Raw genomic sequence first — 24,817 nt, 5'->3', positions numbered from 1 at the left:
TAGTGCCAGGTGGGTGGAGTTTGCCCACCTCCCCTCAGCAGTGCTCTTCTTGGCCAGGGTTATCCCCAGCTATTCTTACTTGTGTATTTTTCCACAAGAACCCTATAATCTACTTGTCTGATCCCAGAAAAGAAAAAAAGAAATCAATTTGTATTTGTTTAGGAATCATCTTAAATTTATCAATAGATTTATTGGGAAGTGAGAACTTGAAGTTTTATATCCTTATCTAAGATTAGGACATATATTTCATTTGTTCAAGTCTATTTTTATGCCTTTCAGGAGCATTTAAAAGCTTTCTTTATATAGGTTTTGCTTATTTCTTGCAATTTTATTCCAGAGAATTTATATTAGTTTGTTGGTATTTAAAAGGGGTCTTCTAGTAGATCTTCTGATCGGATAATACTTATATATATGAAGGTTACTGATTTCTCAGGCTACTTTTTAATCATGTAGAAGCAGTCTTCTTTAGCCTATTAAAAGCAAATGAAGATTTTATTTTTCATATAATTTTGTTTAGTGGGAAGGAATAGTGCAGGTAAGCCTTTCTTAATGAGTGCATTCCCACAACGGGAATTATGTACCACAGAGAAGACAAAACTCACCTTTGTATATTCATCTTTGGCCTTGGTGAGCATTTGTAAGATATCTACTTCCTTTCCCTCTCCTGAACTGAGGGTCACTGGGGAGATTCCTGCTCCGGCTCCTTGATGGGCTTTCAGCTGTTCATAACGAGTGAGGCTGGAAAAGTAGAGGGGAAGACTCACACAGGAAAAACCAATTCAATACCCATGATTTCTAAAACCATCCAATTCCCACCCAATTGCTTCTGTCCAGAAATAAGACTGCTTGAGAACTAGAAGAAGAAAAATGAGAGCTGAGGTTCTGAATACACTGACAAGGCATATGAACCTGGACTAGGGGTAGGCAAACTCTAGCCGAAGGCCACACCCAGCCCTGTGGTGCCTGTAAGGCAGGCATGTCACAGACACAGCCATGTGGTGTACAGCTGCCTCCTCACACTAACCAAAGGGTTGAGTAGTTGTGACAGACAGCGTAGCCTCACAGAAAAACATCGACTCTGGCCTTTTTCAGAAACAGCCTGCCAGCTCCTCACTTGGAGCACTAAAAGGGCTCCCTCATTGCCGAGGAGACCCAGTTTCTGAGTTCTGAAAGACTGCACAAGTGGCTCGGCAAATCAGACTCTCCGCTCCTTCATTACAAGTGCCTTCAAGTTGGAACAAGGTCAATTCCATCAGCTCGGACCTTGTGATTCTCAGGCAGTTGCATAGCAAAGATGCGATTCTAGCAGAGGGGCATTAAAAAAACAAGCACTGAGGCGTGTTTTCTGTTTTCCTGAAAACAACACAGAAGGGAGACCAGATTGCTCCTACATGCTGCTAGGTGGCACTGATAATAAAAATACTCTTCCCTTTTGTGTGCTTTTACTTTCAACTCAAATTCTTTTATAAAAGCCATGAAGTTAGTGGTGGAAGAGATCTGAGAATTCATTGCAAGATTTAATTCTACATGAGGAAGGGCTCGAATCCATACACATCAGCTGCTATTGCTAGTCAACAATCAATTTCCTGCCCAGCTGTTAAGTAATTATTGCAGAATGCTAACCATTTAACGTGGCCTCTTGGCTGAGCTATAAGGCAATTTTTAATCTACATGAAGTCCTGCTATTATTATCCACTGCACAGTTTACAATAACATGAATGTTCTAAGAACTAGTTGTTATAGTGGTAAATACCAGTTTGAACACAATCACCATCTGAAAGCTGAGCTAGTTACCTAAAATTAGCTATCACAAGCTACAATTTCTGAAATCAATTATATTTATTAAAAAATGTTCCCCAAGTCTCACTTTTGGGGTCCTTTTTTACTAATTTCATTGCCCAACATTTATAATTGGAAATTGTTCTTTTCCATATGGAGATGCTTTGTCAAATGGTGTGGGCTGCAGCCACACTATGTGCTCAGCTGAGTCCAGTGACCCTGAGACACAGCATACATTCTGCAGCTCTGAAGCAGCTCCATAAACAGCAGGGAAATAACTACCTTACAGCACCAGACCCTGGGGCTCAGGAACTGGTCAAAGAGCTAACCAGTCACAGAGAAAAAAGCATGCTTACCTGGGCCTTCTTTCAGTGCAACCAGGGAAGGCAGGAGTGGGATAGTCAGGCAGTGATTTAAGTTTCCCAAAATACAGAATGGGACAAATCACAAGATTAGAAGAAAAAGAAACTAGTAACCAGAGAGAGACAGAGAGACAGGAAGAGCTAGACAGAGAAAGAGGCTGTCTAGTGATCACTAAATTAATGTTAACTCATATATTCCCACAGAGGTGGAAAACAAAGACTGTCCTGTGTACTCAACAGCGTGCACGGTGAGAGGGCGTTCTGAGCCTCTACAAGCACGGGTGTGCAGTTCAAGGAAGGCACTGAGGGCAGGAAGGACATGAAAGATGGACCTCGGAGGATCTGGAGCAGCCTTTTAGAATGCCTCTGAATGTTCTTTTTACTAATAGACATACTGGTAACTTTCAAAGAAAAAAATGCTAAATTACAAATAAGGAAGATATGAAGGAAAATTGCTATCTGGAACGACTCCTATGACAGGCATTTCACACATGCAGAAAAAATGAGGTGAGCCATCCCACATGATGAATGTTATCTAGAAAATGTAAAAGGGTGGATTTATGTCTATTTTTCATTTCTAAAGTAATAGGCAGTGTTTTACTAACCATTTGAAAAGGCTTGCTGTAAGAGACATATTCTTTTAAGATTATTATGCACACTTAGAAATACAACCAAAAGCAGCAGGTCCTGAAAAGTGGTATGTAGTCATTCAGCACTTACTTTTTCATAAGCTCTGCAATTCTTTGGCATTCTTCCTTATCGTAGAACCAAATTCCATAAATGGACACTGTAAAAAAACATATCAAACAAATTGTGAACATCTTTAAAACTACGAAATGAAATTCCCTTTCCATCTTGAAGGAAAATATACAATTATCGAATAAATGAAGCAATCATTGGAATTAAAGCTTGAAAGCCTTGCACTGAAATATTTTAAGCCCACAGAGAAATCTGTAGTAGTCTCCTGCATGTGTGTGCACTCGTGCACACACACACACACACACATATCCAATCAAGTTTGTTGTCCTTAAAAAGACAGCACCTGAACATAATAGGCATTTGGTAAATACTTTTTAACAAATGACTACAAATTGAAAATGAAATCAGAATTTCTAAACTCTTGGCTTTGAAACATAATGCTTCTATATTCCATTTGCACATTTCACACGCATACTACTTCTTCAAGGATTCAGAAACCTGATGCACAAATTAGGCCTAGAAACCCCCTCCTTTCTCCTTCTCCCAGGTAAACGTTCACTAAGAAATTGGCTTGGTAAGATGTAAGTTAGGGTGTGGTATAGGAAAAATTAAATTCAGTAATAAATCTCTGACTTTAAAATGTCTGTACAGAAAATTTACAACTGTCAAAAGCTTAGAAATGACTATGACTATCATTTAGTAATGAATGAAAAATGTGGTATAATGTAGCTGCTATTGATTCATTTAACAATTTTCAAATTATTAGTATACTTTGGTACCTAGGTACCTCATTTTTATAGCAAAGGCTAAACAGTTCCAAGCACATGTATAAATACCTAGTTGAGGATCTAGTGGTATTAATCATGTAAGTAATGTACTCATTAATACACCTTTTTAAATATTTATTGAAAATAGCAGCAATGTTATGATAAGGCGCTGAAAACCAACAAGATGTATTTTTAAAAGGAAAAACATTTTTTAATTTATACTTTAAATGTATAATTATTTATAATAAAAATTAATGTAAATTAAATTTCAAAATATTTAAATATTATTTGGTCTTAAAACAGCTGTGATACTTTAACTACAACTTTTCCCCCACTCACTTGACCAATGTATCAGTGTGGAATTTCTGCATCTTGTAGGTACTGTCAGACATCAAAAGGTACAGGAAGTGTCTTTTCAGTGCTTTTCAAATAAGATATTTTTAAAGATACCTTATAAATCTGAATTACTAACTTGCCAAAGGTGGCAACAGAATTTTAACTTTTTGTATGAGTAACATACTAGGAGTCTTTATCTACCTAGCTGCATGCGTGAAGGGGAAAAAGTGGAAGAAACCAGTTCAGAAATACATATACATATCGCCCTTTAAAAAATGAGAGTCTTTTGAAAAAGAACACTGAGTTCTGAAGTCAATGTGCTGTAACAGCCTTTATGTCAAATAGCAATTCTTTCATCTCAAGATCATTAAGTATGTATCTTAAAACTTTTTATTCAAGGTAGTTTTCTTCCATCAACATTAATTGCCTACCCTGATTGCCTACAGATTCCTACATACTAACCCACCTAGCTTCATGTTCTTGTAAGTACATGACATTCAACTACTTAATAAGTCTGACTAACTTTAGATATTTTGATGGCTTTAACTTTAGTTACAAAACAAGGAACGTGGTCTATTTTTTGGTTACCCATCCCCTTCCTTGGAGACTGAGTCTTCTAAACTATCAGAGGAGAAAGGTGGTGGCATGGGGGACAATCACAGCATAACTAAAAAATTCAAGGGAGCTCAGTGGCAAAGGAAAACCAGCTATTTGTGTCTCATCAGTAGAACACATTAGTAAAAATATATTGAGTGTCACTTTTTTTGTGTGATGTTACACATTTGTGGCATTTGACATAAGGTACTAGATTTTCATTAGGGTAGGATGCCAAGGAAACTGTTGGTAGAAATAGAAATGCAATTTGACAATATCATTACCACAAGATAAGAAATGCAGATTTAAGGAGGGAAGATGTTATGAAAATATCTTTCGATGTCAAAGAATAATGGAAGACTGGGTTTATGAGTGAATATATAAGCCATATAGTGATTTCTTTAGGACGTGACCATTCACCTCTAAAGCAACTTGACTTTCAGATTAAAAAAGACCATTCTGAAATAGCTCTTTTCATTCCAGTTAATATTTAGTTTGAATATAAAAGTAAATAGCCAAGGGGGGTGAAATGGGGTTGGAAACAGATTTGCCAACAGTCCTGGCTACTGAAAGGTAGCACCAAGATTAAATATCGACTGGGCATAATTTTTTTCTCCCTAAAATAGTTTTGCCACTTGAGCTACATTCCACTGGGAGAGGGGCAGTGAATTACATTAAAGTGCACATTCCAACTGAAGTTTTCTTTTTCTTAGGCCCAAGGTCCGCCAACCCCTGGACAAACCTATCACTCTTCTACACAAGAGGGTGTATCAGAGCAGCTTGTGGTGACAAATAAAAGCCAGGGATCATCATGCCTTAGGGAGGTGATGAGCTGATGGGCTGACAGAAACCATCAACCTCCCATTTCAGTCCCAGTTTTCCTGTAAAGCCATGGGGAGAGAAGCCTATCCTTATGTAGGCAGTGAGCACAAAAAGGAAGAAAGAAAAAGACAGGCTGAAAAGAACCACAAAAGAGGTGTGGTTTTAAGACTCTAAAATTTAAAGTTAATTCCTGTCACCTAAGTTGGCAGATATGAGATAGAGGCGCATTAATTTGTGCAGCACAGAAAAGTGAGGGAATGGTTTCTAAGTTTTAAAAAATTATAAGGAGAAAAACTCATGAGCAGGATATTTAGTTATTTTTTTAAATCAACCTATTAGTACGCATCTGGAAATTCACCATGCTCCGAGCGTTTGTTCAGCCCACAACGCCTGCATACCAGCCGCTTCCCAATCACCTGTCCGCTGAAACCGAGGTGAAGTTTAAGGGCACTTTGGTGCATGAAGCTCAACTCAACTGTTTCTACACACCTCCTGGAGGTAAGAAACCCAAGGGTTGAAATTTACTCTAAAATACTCTAACGATGTCTAGAATGTGTGACTCCCACACTCTAAGGGCTCATCTTTTTGGCAGCCGTCTTAATATTTAATACAGGATTTTTAACAGCGTGTTTGTGAAATTATGTGTGAAATTGTGCCTAAATTGCAGTGTCCTGGTTTATGTCATGATTTGGAAATTCTCAATTGAAAAAAAGTGGTATTCTAGGCAGCAGGCAATGCAATACTACCTCTACATATCTGCTAAAACACCAGTTTTCTACTTGCCTCTTAAAAGGCTGCAAGAAAGATTAAGGAAAGGAAAATTTCCATATTAGATTTCATGTCTCACGAGAGACAGCAGGCTGATTATATTTCATAATGGTATTTCCTTTTTAAATTTTTCAGCAGAAAAATCTAAAGTCGATCAAATCTAAGAGGCTAGTTAAGAGGTCATTAGAAGCAATATCAAATGTCCTTAAATGCACATGCATTTGAAGCCCTTTGGTCCTTATTAGTGTGGTGCATTTGTTCATTCTGGATGTTCTTGGGGAATTTACTTCATTTAGTTTATGTTCCTAATAAATATTTTTATACAATCTGTTCTTTTAAGACATTTATCATTTTTTTGTGACAGAGACAGGAAGAGGGACAGATATAGGGACAGACAGACAGGAAGGGAGAAAGATGAGAAGCACCAATTCTTCATTGTGTTTTTTTAGTTGTTCACTGATGGCTTTCTCATATGTGCCTTGATTGAGGGGGGCTACAGCAGAGCGACTGATCCCTTGCTTAAGCCAGAGGAGCCCACACTCAAGTTGGTGACCTCGGGGTTTCAAACCTGGGTCCTCTGCATCCTAGTCCAATGCTCTATCCACTGCGCTACCACCCGGTCAGGCTCATTTGTTTCATATTTTACCCCAACTAACATTCAACTCCAATCACAAATGGTATCTTACAACCTTTTAAAAAGAATTCATGCTAACATTTGTACAACTTTTAAAGTAGGACATTTTCTAATTCAGTCAGTAAGTAGATAATACATAATTACATAGGTTATCTGATAAGGATATCTGATGTGGTATTGCTCCTCTCTCTCTCTCTCTCTCTCTCTCTCTCTCTCTCTCAAAATCTCAAGTTTCTCTCAAAAGTATAGGAACATATATTTTTCTTGGTCAGTATGCAGCAAGTGGTATTTAAATTTCCTTTATGAGGAAAGTGGCAGTGTCAATTACACAGATCTCTTCTGGGCATTTCAGGATAAACCAAAATTTTAAAAAGTCCTTCAGCCTTGGCCACTTGGCTCAGCAGTAGAGCTTTGGCCTGGTGTATGGAAGTCCTGGATTTGATTCCTGGTGAGGGTACATAGGAGAAGTGACCATCTGCTTCTCCACTCCTCCCACTTCTCTCTTTCCCTTTCTTCTCCTGCCGCAGCCATGGTTCAAATGGTTTGAGCAAGTTGGTGCCGGGTGCTGAGGATGGCTACATGGCCTCACCCCAGGAGCTGAAATAGCTCAGTTGCTGAGCAATGGAGCAGTGGCCCCAGATGGGCAAAGCATCGCTTGATAGGGGTCTTGCAGGATGGATCCCAGTCAGGGTGCACGAGGGAGTCTGTCTCTCTGCCTCCCCCTCTCACTTAATAAAATAAATCTTTCAAACCCCATTCCTTTCATAAAATCTTTCTTAAATGAGTGGGATAATAATCCCAATGTAAGGACCAAGAACCTCTAACCAAATATTTAGTGTAAACACTTATTTTTGAGACTTTGTTCAAATACAATATTTCTTGATTTACTGTACCATTTATCTAGATCAGGTTTTTGTAAGTTTGACTACTTGTTGACAACTCATTACTGGCTTCTAATAGTAACCATGCACACCCAGCTATTTATTACCCTTCTGAAAGATCAGAAGACAGTTAAAAAATTAGGAAGTGGGAACCAGGACATTTTAGAGTTGGGGTCAGCTAAGAAGGGTGCAGGTCAATAACCTGTCTCATTAATGAGTAACATGTGTCTAACAAGACTAAAGGACCTAGCCCAAGTCATTCTTCTTGGTTCAGTCTGTTTTCACTAATATATGCCCCTCCCCCAGCCTAACAAACAAAATAAAAAAGTCTTAAGACGATTTTTATGTTTGACTGATTTGTAGACTTGGCTACATGCTTATATACATTTATGTGGACTCTCAGAAAGAAAAGGGAAGGAAGGGAGGGAGGGAGTGATGAGTGTGGAAGGAAGGAAGGGGAGGATTCATGGAACCGGTTTCTGGTACTGGCTGAGTTTTTGCAGCAGTCAGTGCGCAGGCAGCAGTCGTATTAGCCATGTAACTGGCATCAGAGATGGAAGACAGGGGTTGTTTGGCCGCTAGATGCTGACTCTGTACTTCTGCTCCATTTGGAATGCTTTGGACAAAAAATGCTTTCTTTCAGCATGTCCTTTAATGACTTTAAAGTAACGTTCTTTCATTCACCTCTGCCTTAATTTTACTGAGCAAACACAGGCACAATCTTGTAAAGTGAAATTTTTGCTGGCCACTGAGAGTCGACATAGCACTGTTATCTTTGGCCCCTGGTCTGGTTCTTTTCATATGACATAGTTTTACTGTACCTCAACAGTCAGTGATCCCATGATCTCAGAATACTGGAAGGTTCACAGTACATGAAACTTTTTTTATGGGTGACTAATGCTCATGAACATTTTGGGGCAAACAGTAGAAAACCTAAACAAATATTGTGAAGTAAAAACAACCTTCTCCTTTCTAAGTAAATTAACTTTACTAGAAAATAAGTGCTAAAAACCAACAAGAAAGAATCAACCTCTCAACTAAAGCATTACACTAATTTGGATTAAATGAACATGTATCTCCAACTATAACTGAGAATTTGTGATCTTCAAAAAAAAAAGATGTATTATCTTTTTAAAAGTTTTCATTTATAACAAATACATGTTATGTCATTAGACCTTCCTAATCTCCAGAGAGGTCATCATCCTCTCAAAATGGGAATCCTGAGGTCTGCTGCCACCCTCAGGTTCATTGAAAGTTCAGATGGAATGTTCATCATTCTATACTAACTTCCTAATTTTATTTATTTCAGAGGAAAGTTTCTTTAATCTAAGAGATTTAACAAGGTAAATAAACATTTTTAAAAATTAGAAAGCAGAAAAAGGCACAGGTAAGTAAATATAAATAAATGACTTATGCTGTTTTATTGGCCATTTAAATTTATATTTTCATGTTAAAATCTTGCTGATTAATTTCAAAATCTCCTGGGCCACAAATAACAACAGGGGTTCCCTAAAGCGTCTTGCTCCTCCCTGAGCTCCTGCTCAGCCTGAAGGACTCGGTCTTCCTCATTCCTCCAGGGATAGTCTCAATTATTTCTTTGTTCCCAATTATTTGTACATCCTTTGACTAAGAAAATGAAATGAAATACATGCCATAATTAAGTATTTAAGCAACTGTTCCCTCTGCTGGACTGTGAGCTCCTGGAAGGGAGGGCATGGGAACACACCAAGCGTAATGACTAGCCTGTGGTACTCATTCAACAAGTGTTTGCTGACTTGAGCTGAAATCTAAAACTTCAAGATCTTATACCATTGATACTCCTTATAATTGCTCAAATTAATACTTTTCACTATTCTGGCTTAATTGAACACAGACAAGATCCTCTGTATGACATAGCACCTCCTACCAGGGTCACAGCAGGAGGGTGGATTCTCTTCACACTGCCCCCTCTCCAACTGACTAACTTCACTCAGAGTTTATTTTGCGTCAAACATTTGCTAATTTTAGACATGAGCAGTGTTGATGGGTTTTGTCATTAGGGAACAAGCCCCGCAGGGCTGTTTGTCCTATTGATCTGGCACTGGGCAGGCACTGATGCTCTCACTTTACATGCTATGCGCATTTATCAGACCACAATTTTACCATACACCAGTCTTCCGATACCTGCCAGGCACGGCCAACTGAGAGCTCAAAGAATGCCATCAATCTGCAAAACCATGTACATTTCTCTTCAGAGTGGAACTAATAGTGCTTTGATATAGCAGAAAAATATGATATTCATATTCCAGTCATGTCTGATAATAGTAAGCTGAAGCTTACATATACAAGTACCTAAATTATCTTAAAAATAGACCTATATACAATGTCAATTATTCCAGGAACACACTGAAAATGTATTATTTTACATAAATCTCAACCTAACAAAATGAGTCTACGTACATATAAACTATTGTTTGAGAAATACATGTTTAAGCTGAACATAAAACTGTTTCTATGGGTCAAAATTTGTTCTAATGAAAAACAGACTTCCTCATATTTGAATCAGATTATTTAATCAACTGTTTAATAATTACATGAAATAGTTTTGTTGAAAATACCCTATTAAATATATGATCAATGAAAAATTTCTAAGATTTTACATGGTAGTGGTTCCTCAAAAGGAGACTAATGCTACTTCTTGATTAAAGAAAAGTAGACCAGAATTTCTGTACTTTTTTCATTTTGACCTTAATCTGTAAATATGGATATACTACCTTTCCCAAATTCCTTTATGCTATAAACAGTTAAATCATGTTTGGACCCTGGCTGGTTGGCTCAGTGGTAGAGCGTCAGCCTGGCGTGCGGGAGTCCCGGGTTCGATTCCCAGCCAGGGCACGCAGGAGAAGCGCCCATCTGCTTCTCCACCCCTTCCCCTCTCCTTCCTCTCTGTCTCTCTTCCCCTCCTGCAGCTGAGGCTCCATTGGAGCAAAGTTGGCCCCAGGCACTGAGGATGGCTCTGTGGCCTCTGCCTCAGGCGCTAGAATGGCTCTGATTGCGGCAGAGCATCGCCCCCTGGTGGGCATGCTGGGTGGATCCCGGTCAGGTGCATGCAGGAGTCTGTCTGACTGTCTCCCCGTTTCCAACTTAAGAAAAATACAAAAAAAAAGAAAAAAAGAAAAAAAATCATGTTTGGTTTCTACTATTAAATAAGAGCTCTAAGGTTGTATATAGGATAGTTCTTACACCAGTTCTTAGATAAAATTGTTTTCTTTTTCCAGAAAAACACCTACAAACATGAAAAATTATCACTTTTCTTTCTGTGGGTTAAGAAGTAAATTAACCCAAAAGTATCAAATTGATTATTTAAAACTATACTCTAAGTGAATTTCAGACAAAAGTCAGTAATATAAAAAACAGACTCTAAAAGATAGACATGAATTCTCAATGTGATCCAAATAAGCACTTACTATATACAAAACACCATGAGGGTAGGAAAAGCAGAAGATCTTTCACTCAGTAATCATCTTAGAAAATATTTTGGAATCCAGCTTCTCTGCCAAAATTTAGGCTTGTATACCATGCCAAAATGGGTTCTCAAAGCACAATATGAAACACTCTGAGCCACAATGACTCTCTTTATATTACTCTCACATAGTATCTGTACCTCGCCACATACAACTTTACCACATGGGCCTTCCTCATCTAAACATGCCAGACTGCTAAATTAAATAAGTTTAGAGGTGCATACACATTTCCCATTAAATTCATGTAAAGGTCCTATATACAATGCAACCCTAATAATAAGTGATGGAAGTATAGAGATTGTGTAAATCAGAGAAATATTGTTTACGCATATTGTGTGTGTGTTTGTGTACTTCAAGAAGCTATCAGATAGCACTGTTATAAAGTACCCAATCCACGGGTTTCGTAGAGGCACGTAGTCCAAATAAGTTTTTGAAAAGTTTTATTAAAAGAAGAAATTAATTAAATATGCTGGCCGCATATATCTTACACGGGGCAGCAGTCCCAAATCGTGTGTCTCATTAATATTCCAGGGGTTGGTTATATATCCTTAATTATACATGGGCGGGGGAAAAGCATGACATCACAACCTTTGCCCAGAGATACACACATTAACTACATGCTTTCAGGAGGGGAGAGGTAGTTTCCATGGGGACAAATGCCTGTAAATGGCCCATTAATATAAGAAAAGGTTTAATTTAATTTTTTCTCTGTCTGCACCTGGATAGCTATTCACCAATTTTCCCACAGGTGTCAAAGAACCCAAGTCTCCTTCCCCTTTGCATTTACAACACAATGCCATCAGCCATCTTGGTTTTATGTTAATCACACAAGTACAGAGATCATTTACAAAATCTCTCTGTACGCCTAGCCCAAGTTAATAAAATGTTCTTTAAGCTTCCTAAAATATTAATATTAATTCTGTAGCCTTTGGTACAACATCACAACTCAACACATGAAGAACAAAGACATAAAACCCAGAGCTACCACAGACTCAAAAGTGAAATTTTGCTTTACACGAGGCTTTTCAGAGCTGTCTTTAATTGAAAGAATGCCAGTTCTTTAGATAATAGTATTCTTTAGAGTTTAGATATCTTCCCTTAGCATAAGTAGGCACTGACAGAGAGAACAAAAATGTGATTCTGGAATTAAGTAAGATCAGTGACAAGGTTCATCATGCAAATCATGGTAGATGTGTTACCTTTAATCATATGTTTAACACATTAGCTCTCTGAACAATGACACATAATAAATAGATCAGTCTTTCAGTTAGAATGATAATGCAGGCCTACAGAGACAGAATGACCACATTATACTATTTTAATTTCAGTGGCCTTCGTCTTTCTCTCTAAGAAGCCCAGACATAGCTGGTTGAAAGAATCCTTAAAAGTTAGCTAGTGCAACCAACCACTCCCCTCCCATACATCAAAAGGGCCTCAAGATTGTGTTGGTTATCTATACAGATTAAATATGAAATGTCAGATTCCTTGTCTCCCTTTCCAAACTGCACATGACCTGAATGAGTTTACTTTAAATGATAGTCTATTGTTATTCCTGCAAATACTAAGATCCTACCTAGTAAAAATGTCAAGTATTTTCAGCCATATAATTACTTCTAAAGATGTTTCTGGACTCTAGAGAGAGCTTCAGGAGTTCAATCAAATACCTAACACTGTATGCAGAATGGTGAGTAGCTATGCAAACAGATGTTTTAGAGGCCAGGAGTACAAAGCCTAGAGCCCGGGAACAATGCCTGGCAAGGAGTAGGCTGACAAAAATATTTGAGGGAGTCAGGGAGGCCAGCAGGCAGGCAGAAGGCAGGATGAAGGAAATTCACTGGAGTCTCCAAGGGGTTTTTGACTCAGAGAAAATTAAAAACTACTATTTGAGGCTATCAATATACCAGTATATATCTTCGACTGGAAAAACAAACTCAATTATCTGTGGGCAGATAACATGGCTTTCATTTTCTCAGTAATAAATTTACACATGGATCACTTTTAACCTTTCAAATTGCTTTTGTAATAACTGCTTGAACTGATTCCAAGGTTAAGAAAAGAGATAACAACTCAAGGTCTTAGAATTTGTTAAGTTGGAAGAGCTTTTATTCCTCCATGTGGCCTGATGTCGAGGGAAGAGTTTGGAAAGTACACTCTTTAGCATCCTCAGCCATGGAAAGGAAAGGGTAGACTGCACAGTTTAGCTCTGGGTTACTGTTCTGCAGTAGCCAAACGGTAGGATGTCCCATCTCTGTCACCAAGTGAGAATAGGGAAGAATTTTAGATACCTGGGCAGCTTTGTGGCTCTTTCTCAACCACCCCAGAGTTCCTTCAAAGCTAGACAAAAACATTGGATATACATACACATGTACCACTTCTAGAGTTAATATAAATGCTTTGGAATTACCTGAAGTACACTGTACGTGTCTGTTTCTATCCAGATCTGTTTTATTAGATAAACTTAAAAGAAGAGGAGTTTAGATGAAACAGTGGTTAATAAATGCCAGGGTAGAAAAGAAAGGCAACACATTATACTTAAATATTCATTCCTTGAAAGTCTTCTTTTATACGGTTTAATTATTTCCACTTTTTTAAATTGAATAGTAAAGTGTTCTGTTTGATAAGTTTTGACAACAATATACCTTCATGTAATCAATCACCCAAAACAAGGTATGACACTCTCACCCCCCTCTTCCAGTCAACTACACCACTTCTACCACCAACCCCAGCAGACAGCCGTTTTCTGACTCCTGACTCCTATCACCATGGACTGGTTTCACCTATTCTTAGGCTTTACACAAATGGGCTCACACAGTGTCAATTCTTTCATGATGCCTTCTTTTGCTCAGAATCATGTTTCGGAGATTCATTCATGTTGCTGAATAAATTTATAGTTCATTCTTTTTTATTGCTGAGTACTATTCCATTATATGGATATACCAAATTTCTCCATTTATTTATTGATGGACATTTAAGTTATTTCAGCCTCTTTTTTTTTTTTGCTATTATAAATAAAATTTTTATGAACAATTTGTTATGAACAAGCCATATGTTTTCATTTCTCTTAAGCAAGTACCTGTAAGTAGAATTTGCTGGATCATATGATAATTATTTGTTTAAGTTTATAACAAATTGGCAAACAGTTCTCCAAAGTGGTTGTACCACATTACTCTCCCATCAGTAATGTATGAGAGTTTCAGTTGCTTTACATCTTCATTAACACTTGGTAATATCAGTTTTGTTCATTTTAGCCATTCCAATAAGTTATGTGGCATTCTCATTCTGGGTCTTTGTTTTGTTTTTTGTTGTTGTTTTCAGTGAGAAAGAGAGGGACAGACAGGGAGAGAGATGAGAAGCATCAATTTATAGTTGTAGCACCTTACTTGTTCATTGATTACTTCTCATGCATGTCTTGAGGGGACGGGGGTTCCACTAGAGTCAGTGACCCCTTCCTTAAGCCAACAGCCTAGGGCTCAATTCAGTGAACTTGAGCTTCAAGCCAGCGACCTTTGGGCTCAAGCCAGCAACCTTGGGTTATGTCTATGATTCCATGCTCAAGCTGGCGAGCCTGCGCTCAAGCAAGATGAGCCTGCACTCAAGCCAGCGACCTCAGGGATTCGAATCTGGGTCCTCAGCATCCCAGGAAGATGCTCTATCCACTGCGCCACCATCAGTCAGGCCTCATTCTGTTTTTAATGCATATATCCACCCAGTATCCAATAAACTTATGAAAAAGTGCTCAACATAGTTAGTTATGGCAAAATGCAAATTAAAATCATAATGAGATATTACTTCAGAACACCTAAAATAGCTCAAATTAAACAGAAGAACAATATCAAGTGTCGACCAAGATATGGAGCAACTGGAACTTTTATGCTTTCTAGGAGAAAAACAAATAGGCACTCAACTTCAGAAAACAGTCCAGTGGTATCTACTAAAGCTAAATGAAGCGGTCTATTATAATAAAGCGTTGATTGTTTGTTGTTGTGTTTTTGTATTTTTCTGAAGTTAGAAGCAGGGAAGCAGTCAGACAGACTCCCGCATGCACTTGACCGGGATCCACCCAGCATGCCCACTAGGGAGCAATGTTTTGCCCATCTGGGGTGTTGCTTTGCTGAGGCCAGAGCCATTCTAGTGCCTGAGGCGGAGGCCACAGAGCCGTCCTCAGCGCCCGGGCCATCTTTGCTCCAATGGAGCCTTGGCTGCGGGAGGGGAAGAGAGAGATAAAGAGAAAGGGGAGGGGGAGGGGTGGAGAAGCAGATGATAGCTTCTCCTGTGTGCCCTGGCCAGAATCAAACACGGGACATCCACATGCCGGGCCGACGCTCTACCGCTGAGCCAACCAGCCGGGGCCTATAAAGCATGGATTAACCCAAAACAGGTAAGTGCATATATCCATCTAAAAAAATATAAACCAGAATGTTCATGGAAACTTTATTCACAATAGTTCAGACCTAGAAATACTCAGATACCCATTAGCAAGAGAATTGATCAATAGATTGAAATATACTGATGCCATACAGCATATGTATTACATAGCAATAAAAAGAAATAAACTATTGTACTATTACACACAATAACTTGAAAGTCCCTGATGATTAATGTTGAGCATAACTTTATTGGCTATCTGTATATCTCCTTTTGTAAAGTATCTGTTAAATATTTTGCCAATTTTTAAATTGGGCTGTTTGTCTTCCCATAACTGAGCTCTAAGTTATTTACATATTCTGGATATAAGTACTATATCAGATATATGTGGTGTGAATATTTTTTCCCCAGTCTGTGTCTTGCAGGTATCTTTAGAAGAAGTTTTAAATTTGATGAAATTTTTACTTTCGATGGGATACAATTTATCATTTTTTTTCTTTTATGGTAAATCCTGGTAAGATTCAATTTAAATCTAGTGTTTGGTAATACTACTTTTTAACGATTTTTAACGAACAATTATAGATTGTTTGCTTCTACAAAAGTTGCAAACAAGGATTTATTTAATTCCCAGATAATACATCTATAGTATAAGGCTTACTGCTTACACCATATGGCCATGGTTTACCAGGATCAGTGGAAAACAGAAACGTGACCAGTTCTCATGTATTGGAATTAAAATACCAACTTTGGTGTTGTGAATAAACTTCTTAAATATCAAATCAGAATATCTCAATAAGAGTAAAACAATTTGAAGAAAAATTCAATGAAATGTTTTTTAGAACATAATGTTTTATAAAGAACATTCATGTAGATAAAATTACCTTTTTCTCCACATTATACATCTCTTCCTAGAACTATTAAGTTTCTCAAGACAAGGATATACGGTGGTCTCACAACTTTCAATTATTTCTAGGAATTTTTAGGTAAGTATTACTACTAGTACATAAAATCATCTTAGAGAAGCAGAGTAGTTCCTATGGAAGGCACTGAAATTACTTAGTGAGTTTTTACTCAGGAACCACAGTGTTTAAAATTTTGCTGATTATTGTTAGCTAATGCCCCAAAAGAAAAAATTCTGAAGAAATAGTTGGAAAATTTTTGGTTAAACATTATTGGGTGCCTTGAATAAAGGAATCTAATAAAAGCAACTCAGTGCTCGGTATTCACTGTACACACTTAATGCAAGGAAGCGAGTGCTGAGGGGGAGTAAAAAGACCCCTTGCCTTGAAGCAGCCTGTGCTCTAACAGGGAAAGCAGACAAATATTACATAGAAGGGAAATCTCAGGACTAGCCAGTGACCACTGTGTACTTCTAGCTCAGTATTAGCAAATCATTTTGAACATATATATGTCTGTCTTGTGTGTTGGGATAGTAAAACTCTAAGAAGGAAGTGATATGTCTTAGGCATTACAGATCTCCCTACACCTAGTATAAAATCAGTAGCAATACGTAAGTGTTCAGGAAACACTTATGAAAATAAACATAAGAGAAGTAAATGTTGCATCCAGAAACCACGGCTAGGTAAAAGGATCACAAAAACACTAGGGAGAGATCAAGTCCACTTGAGCTTTTAAATATGAGTAGAATTTATCTAGTAGAGACTGGTCAGGATGAATGGAGAATCAAAGAGAAAAAATGAAGAAACATGTTTAAAAGCATGGAGGTATGAAAGAGTATTCTAGGAAAGCATATAGTTTTGTTTGGTTAGAATAGAAGACAAATGTACAAGAGTAGTGGTAGACTTGAGCAGGAAAATGACTTGATTGGACTTGTGCTTTAGGAAGAGACTTAGCAGTGTTTTGTTTTGTTTTATGAAGGGGATAAGCCAGACGCAAATTGTAAGGCTAATGACATATCCTTTCATGTGTTCCTGGGTTCAATTTGCTAGTATATTTTTTTTATTGTGGTAAAATACAAATAACATGAAAGTTACCACTTTAATCAGTTTTGAGAGGACAGTTCAGTGGCATTAATCAAGTACATTCAAAATATTGCACAACCATCAGTACCATCTGTCTCCTGAACTTTTTCATCATCCCAACTAAAAATCTGTACCCATTAAACACTATACCACAAATAAGTGAAACTGTATATACGATTTGTCCTTTTGTATCTGGCTTATTTCTCTTAGCATAATATCTTAAAGTTCCATCCATGTTGTAGCATGTGTCATAATTTCATTCCAATGTACATATATATGACATTTTGTTTATCCATTAATCCACTGGTAAACATTTGGGTTGTTTCCATCTTTTGGCTATTGTGAATAATGCTGTTGTTAACTGTATTTTGTTAAGGATTTTAAAAATATCTTTATTTATGAGATATTGCCTATAATTTTCTTGTAACATTTTGTCTTATTTTGGTACCAGGATAATGTTGCGCTCATAAAATGAGTTGGGAAGTATTCCCTCCTCTTCTAGTTCCTGGAAAAGACTGTGTAGAATTGGTATTATGTCTTCCTTGAATGTTTGGTAGAATTCATCAAAGAAACTATATGGACCTGGAGTTTTCTTTGTTAGAAAGTTTTTAACTGCAAATTCAATTTCCGTAATAGATATTGGACTATTCAGGTTATCTGCTTCTTAAGCACATTTTGTGGGTTTCTGCGTTTCAAGGAATTAGTTCATTTCATCTAAGTTGAACTTATGGCCATGGAGTAAGTAGTTCCCTTATTATCATTTTAATGTCTGTAGAAACACCCTCTTTCATTCCTGATACTTTTCATTTGTGTTTTCTTTTTTTTCTTGACCAGGCTGGCCAGGGGTTTGTCTGTTTTATTGACTTCAAAGAACAAGCTTTTGGTTTCACTGATTTTCTCAACTGTTTTCCTGCTTTCTATTTCACTGATTTCTGCTCTTATTTTTACTTCCTTCCTTCTGATTGCTTTGGGTCTACTTTGCTGTTATTCTAATTGCTTAAGGTGAGTTTGAATTATTCAGTTGAGATCTTTCTTCTTTTCTCATCTAAGTATTTGATGCTACAAACATCCCTCTAAGCCCACTTTAGTTTCCTCTGACATGTTTTATTTTCATTTTTTTAACTTATTGAGAGGTGGAGAGGCAGAGAGACTCCCACATGCGCCCCAACGGGGATCCTCCAGCAAGTCCCCTATGAGGCAACAATGCTCTGGCCATCTGGGACCACTGCTCCAATGCTCAGCTACCAAGCTACTTTTAGCACCTGAGGCAAGGCCATGGTGCCATCCTCAGTGCCCAGGGCCAATTTGCTCGAATACACCATTGCTGCAGGAGGAGAGAGGGGGGAGGGAGGAAGTGTGGAGAAGCAGGTGGTCGCTTCTCTTGTGTGCCCTGACCAGGAATCAAATCTGAGACTTCCACATGCCAGGCCAATGCTCTACTATTGAGCCAACTGGCCAAGGGTATTTTCATTTTTATTGTTCAAGTATTTTCTAATTTTCCTCCCCCTCTGACTCATGGATTATTCTAGATCTTGGAGTAGACATCGTCTGACTTTTCTTCCCTTGAGATTTGATCACGTTTTTCTGGTTTTTCGTATTAGTAATTTTGAATTGTATCTTGGATATTTTGATTATGTTGTGAGGCTTTGAGTCCTCTTAAAACTTTCCAGAGAATGTTGATTTTTTGTGTGTTTGAGAATGTGATCAATGCGGTTATGTTTACACAAGAAGTTCTGTCTTGCCTTTTGAGTGTAATGTCTCCCATGTCAGGTCCATTTTCAACACTGTCTGTGTCTGCCCCATATGGACCGCTCAGGTGTTAGTCGGATGGTAGTTTAATTCAGTGTTTTTCAACCAGTGTGCCACAGCACACTAGTGTTCCGTAAGACATGGTCAGGTGTGAGTATAAATACATTTAGAAACTATATTATTAACTATATGTATAATATGTACTGTGTTAAGAGTGTCATTTTGTGTCATTTTGGTAGGTGATGTGCCCCAGAATTTTGTAAATGTAAAAAATGTGCCGCGGCTCAAAAAAGGTTGCAAATCACTGGTTTAATCAATCATAGGTTAGTTCTCAAAGTCTTTGCTATGTTTCTTTGCTACATGTATGTGAAGCTCACAAGTGAGACTAGGACTTTCGTCAGTTAATATACAGAAGTAGGAGATCTCCTTATCTAGATCTCTCCTCTAGAGTCTCCCTCACTGTCTAGAAATAAGGGACCCTTTTCCACAGTCCTCTAGGTAGAAAGTCAGGGTTTCTTTTAGTTTTAGCTTTAGTTTATCACATTGTCAGTCCTAGCTCGGGCTGCCAACAAGGTGAAGCCAAACAAAGATGAAAACATGTAATTTTCCCCAAACTCTTCAGACCACAGGGCCCGTGTCTGCAGGTACTCTGGCAGGGACAGGTTGTTTCCTGGGGACTTCAGGTGGTTTGTCACCACAATCAGCGACATGGTGGTAGCTCAGCTTTGCACTGCACTTTGCTTCAGAGTAGAGCTAGGAGAGAAAAAGGAGAGAGGGGCAATTCTCTTCACATTTTGTAGCTCACAGGAGTTGATTTCTCTAGCCCCCAGACTAGAAAGCAGGGCTTCTCTTGCTTTTTGTTCTTGTTCACAATTCTGTATTGGCCCATTCTTGAGTCAAGTTGGGAGATAAAGAAGTAAAAAATACAATCAGGAAACTCACCATCATACTGGTTGTTCTTCAGGTCCTGACTTCCCTCCCCAATATGCTTGTCATTGCTTACTTTCAGAATCCTCAATTAATATTCTTTTTTTTTTGGGGGGGGGGGATCATTCTGATTATTCTGTCCAAAACTTTTAGTTGTACCCAGCAGCATAGATATGTTGTAGTAAACTTACTCTGTTTTGGCTGGTGCCGGAAGCTTAATCTCTTTTTGTTATGAGGAGTGATGAAGTAACCTAGGTAAGAGCCTAAGCTGGAATGGGTGTGGAAATGAAGAGGAGAAAGCTGCAGAACTAATTAATACAAAACTGAAGCTTAGCAACTGGCTGTGAAGGCATCAGAATTTACTTTACTATTGCTATATGCTAAAATACAACTTATAGGAATACCTAGCTTTACAAATGATGTTACTATAATGGGCACTAAAAGTCCTCTGGCCTGCTGCTAAGAATGTTATACTCTTGTGGTCTATACAAATTTTACTCTTGAATGAATTTTCCTACTGAAATAATGCTATATATGCTAGTGCTATATTTCAGAGGTATATCATTATAATAGTACTGTGCTGTATTTAGTGAGGTGTACAATGGGCTAAAAAGACTCTTATAGTAAAAATATTATAAGGTTTATAAAAGCAGAGAATTCTTTTTTATCGATTACATCCCTAATTATTGCTCCTCTAAAACAACCTTAATTACATCCATGCCAGTTACTTCTGATCTCCATTTATTTCTCATCCAACTATTCTTCTGGTATTTACATCTCTTTTTCTATATAACATGTATACACTACTTCTTGATTTTTAAAATCCACTGAAGAGGATTTAGCTCTCTGACAATACAAACAAACACACACTCATACCTTCCTTCATCCTTCCAGTATAATACAACTTCATATTCAGTGTTTATAATTTAAGTATTATGATCTGCAGAGCCATATAATATACTATGATTATATTTCCTTTCTTGTACAATATTTTGTTTTCTAAGGAATTAAGAATTGCCTCATTTTGTTATTTTCCCCCCTACCTCAGTATTCCATGTTCCTATGTCATCATTAAACTCTAAATGTCTCAACAGATTCAAAATATCAGTCATAAATTTTTTCTTGGATACCCTTCCTGACACCTTTCATCCTTTTACTTACTTTAATTAAGACTGAATGAATTTTAGTTTAATTGCATAGGGGTCATTAAGACTCCTCTTTATCACTGTTCTCAGCATTTCTTTACCTCCATCCTGTGTTTGGAACCCTTTTTTCTTAGACAGCTTGTGTATCAGACACAATAGGCCAAGTTACAGGCTGCAGTAACAAACGACCCCACGATCTCAATGGGTTACAATGACACAGGTTTATTTTTCATACACATTACATGTTCATCATAGGTTGCCTTTACCTCTGTGCCGTGTTATATTCATTTCAGGACCCAGGCTGACAGAGCAGCCTCTGCCTAGAATCATGGCAGAAAGATAAGAGAAATGATGAATCATAAGCTAGTTCTGAAAATATCTGTTCATAAGTGACACATATCACTTCTACCCACATTTCACTGGACCAAGCAATTCACAGTCATATTTGAATGCAACAGGTGCCTACATAATATCCTTCTGGAGCAGTCAGTGAGGGAGGTGGGGAACCAGATCATGTACTCAAGTCTGACATCAAGAGATATAATCTTCTGCAAAGAGGCAAAGTTAATAATAGTGAATGAGAAAGTGATTATAGTATGTCCTTCTCTTTTTTGTTTACTTCATCTTTTTTCATGAAATGCATCCACCACACTGTGGGTTTGTCTTTTTCCCCCTTCACTGTCATGCCTATAGTTTCAGCATTGTGTTCAATCTGTATGTTTAGCTAAAATACCACCAATCACTTTAAAAGGGAACTTCTAGGACATGACCTATGTGAAAGAAAGAATTGTCTGTAACTATTACTTCCATTCAGTGCAGCTTTTCCTAGATCCTACAAATATCAATAAAGAATTAAAATGTATTTCTTTCTGAATACAAAACTACCCAATATAGTAAATTCACTTTAAAACTGAGGAGGAGTTTTCTAAAACACCTTTGATCCTAAATATCTTGATTTTGCCTTTTCTAATTTGCTCTAAGCTCCAAGCTTAGGTCTTCGATGAAATCAAGCAGCTCAAGAGAATTTCATTCTAATCCTGTAAGCACAGTCGACGATATATTCAACCTGCTGGCCTAGCTCTGAAATCTACTTGTCATTGCTGCCTGTAACTTATCTTAAATATATTGGGGAAAATACATTTCTAAATATATCTCCATACACCAAATCTTATTTAGTTGTAAATAGAAAACACAGTAAAAGGATACTAAAGGGGAATATAGGCAGTCCCTGGGTTACGAATGAGATAGGTTCTGTAGGTTGGTTCTTAAGTTGAATTTGTATAGAAGTTGGAACAAGTATATTTACCTATTAAATGCAACTTAAATGTTTGTCTTAACATAGTATTTATTTTTACCTTTTTGTGCACATAAATAAACATTTTCTAACGTACAGAACCTATCTCACCTATCTCATTTGTAACCCAGAGGTTGCCTATAATATGAAAAAAAAATAGTCAAATTCAGCTTTTTTGTTACATCAGTTTTTATTTGATATTCTCTTCTCTAGTAACTGCGCTACAATAGACTTTCAACCCTTTAAAGAAGAAACTTGCTTGGTAAACACTGGAGTGTACACTAACAAGATGAAGTGTTTCTGCACACTAGCCCTAGCTCAAGCCCATCATCCACACATCAGTTTTTCACAGCCTGGGGCCTGGGCTTCTGAAGTTGGGCTGTCTCAGTTCACTGGCTGTTTCCTTCCCCACTCATGGGCCACAGTCAATGACTTAACTCAGTAACCTCAGCTGCCTCATTTACAAAACAAAAATAATAGTATTTCCATGGAAAAGTTCTGAGAATTAAATAAGCCATAGAAAGCCTGGCATAGTACCTGGAATGTAGTAAATATTTGTTGAATAAACAAATTTTCGTCCTAACTTTGAACAGCTATCTTATTTACTTCTAAGTGTTAGATCAAATTCTAGTATGACCGAGTTTTAGAACTATACATCCTTTACTATAGAAAAATCATATGGTTTGTGTTTGGTAAAAATTCAAAGTTACTTATTTAGTAAACATCTTTTTATAAAGAGAGGCTAAGGTTTTCACTTCTTTATTTTTGCTCTTCTGAATTCATTCAATTCAAGAGAGAGATGGTTAACTTTTTTTGACCTAGTGAATCTAAAAAACTCCATGAGAAAATTCACCACAACCTGGCTGTCTACTTGAAATGTGCAAATATAGCCTATGTCATATACAGGCCCACAGGAAATGCCAAGGGAGATTCTTTACTATACAGACCTTGAGGGGTGTCTTCAAAAACCGTACCTCAGTGAAACTGGGTTCATTGTCCAAAAGATAACGAATGAAGCTACAGTCATCAGAGAATATGTAAACCATCTAACAAGTATTACATGAAGCGTCTGACCTATTTAAAAACATTTGGGAGGTATCTGAGACTCCAAAAGGACCTGCAATAGCCCCTTTTGTGAATCTTTGAAGTCAGAGACTGAAAAGGCTTCTACAAATAAACTAAACTAAAACCAAATGACTATGTCTGCAAAGGCAATCAGAACCAGAAAGATAAACACACCCATTCCCTCCCATCTTTGTTGTTCAACTGATCCAATTTCTTTCTTCAAGAAATTCATTTGGAAACATTTTTATGTGCATTCACAAAGGCTGCCTTCAGTTTGCATTCATGGTAATAGTGGAGAAAATAATACATGTGGTGTAGAAAAGGCAATGGAACTGAAATCAGAATGTGTGGGCACCTATCAGGTCCGTCACTGAGCCTCAGTCTGCTCATCTGCAAAATGGAAGCAAAAAAATTTACCCTAAAAAACTGTGATTATAAAATATTACCATTGCCATTCAACAGAAATATAAAGTGAACCTCAAAATGTTATCTACTGCCCTGGCCGGTTGGCTCAGCGGTAGAGCATCGGCCTAGCGTGCGGAGGACCCGGGTTCGATTCCGGCCAGGGCACACAGGAGAAGCGCCCATTTGCTTCTCCACCCCTCCGCCGCGCTTTCCTCTCTGTCTCTCTCCTCCCCTCCCGCAGCCAAGGCTCCATTGGAGCAAAGATGGCCCGGGCGCTGGGGATGGCTCTGTGGCCTCTGCCTCAGGCGCTAGAGTGGCTCTGGTCGCAACATGGCGACGCCCAGGATGGGCAGAGCATCGCCCCCTGGTGGGCAGAGCGTCGCCCCTGGTGGGCGTGCCGGGTGGATCCCGGTCGGGCGCATGCGGGAGTCTGTCTGACTGTCTCTCCCTGTTTCCAGCTTCAGAAAAATGAAAAAAAAAAAAAAAAATGTTATCTACATATGTAATTTTACATCAAAAAAATAAAAAACAGGTGAAATTAATTTTAATAACAATTATTTAACTTAATATATTTAAAATATTATCATTTCAACAGGTAAATCAATATAAAATTATTGATATTTTAAAATATTTTCTTTAAAAATCAGTGTGTATTTTAGCTTCTCTCAGACTAAGCCTCATGTCCAGTGCTCAATAGCCACATGCAGCTAGACTACCACATTAGACAGCATTAGTTTAGC

General features: G+C 37.9%; 2 protein-coding genes across 6 annotated transcripts in view; one reads left to right on the top strand and one right to left on the bottom strand.

Annotated features, from left to right (window-relative positions):
- DCP1B (decapping mRNA 1B) overlaps positions 1-24,817 on the bottom strand; it is a 74,745-nt gene that overhangs the window by 34,373 nt on the left and 15,555 nt on the right. For all 3 annotated transcript variants that reach the window (XM_066258233.1, XM_066258232.1, XM_066258235.1), the window contains exons 4-5: positions 2,862-2,928; positions 603-738 (exon numbers count right to left, since the gene is read on the bottom strand). In XM_066258233.1, coding sequence (XP_066114330.1) covers positions 603-738; positions 2,862-2,928 — 203 coding nt within the window. The remainder of the gene's footprint in view (positions 1-602; positions 739-2,861; positions 2,929-24,817) is intronic.
- CACNA1C (calcium voltage-gated channel subunit alpha1 C) overlaps positions 5,388-24,817 on the top strand; it is a 786,403-nt gene continuing 766,973 nt past the window's right edge. For all 3 annotated transcript variants that reach the window (XM_066258229.1, XM_066258231.1, XM_066258230.1), the window contains exon 1: positions 5,388-5,857. In XM_066258229.1, coding sequence (XP_066114326.1) covers positions 5,719-5,857 — 139 coding nt within the window. In that variant the 5' untranslated portion in view covers positions 5,388-5,718. The remainder of the gene's footprint in view (positions 5,858-24,817) is intronic.

This window comes from Saccopteryx bilineata, chromosome 2, assembly GCF_036850765.1.
Source record: "Saccopteryx bilineata isolate mSacBil1 chromosome 2, mSacBil1_pri_phased_curated, whole genome shotgun sequence".
Classification (NCBI taxonomy): domain Eukaryota; kingdom Metazoa; phylum Chordata; class Mammalia; order Chiroptera; family Emballonuridae; genus Saccopteryx; species Saccopteryx bilineata.
This window is presented reverse-complemented; position numbering and strand designations above follow the sequence as displayed.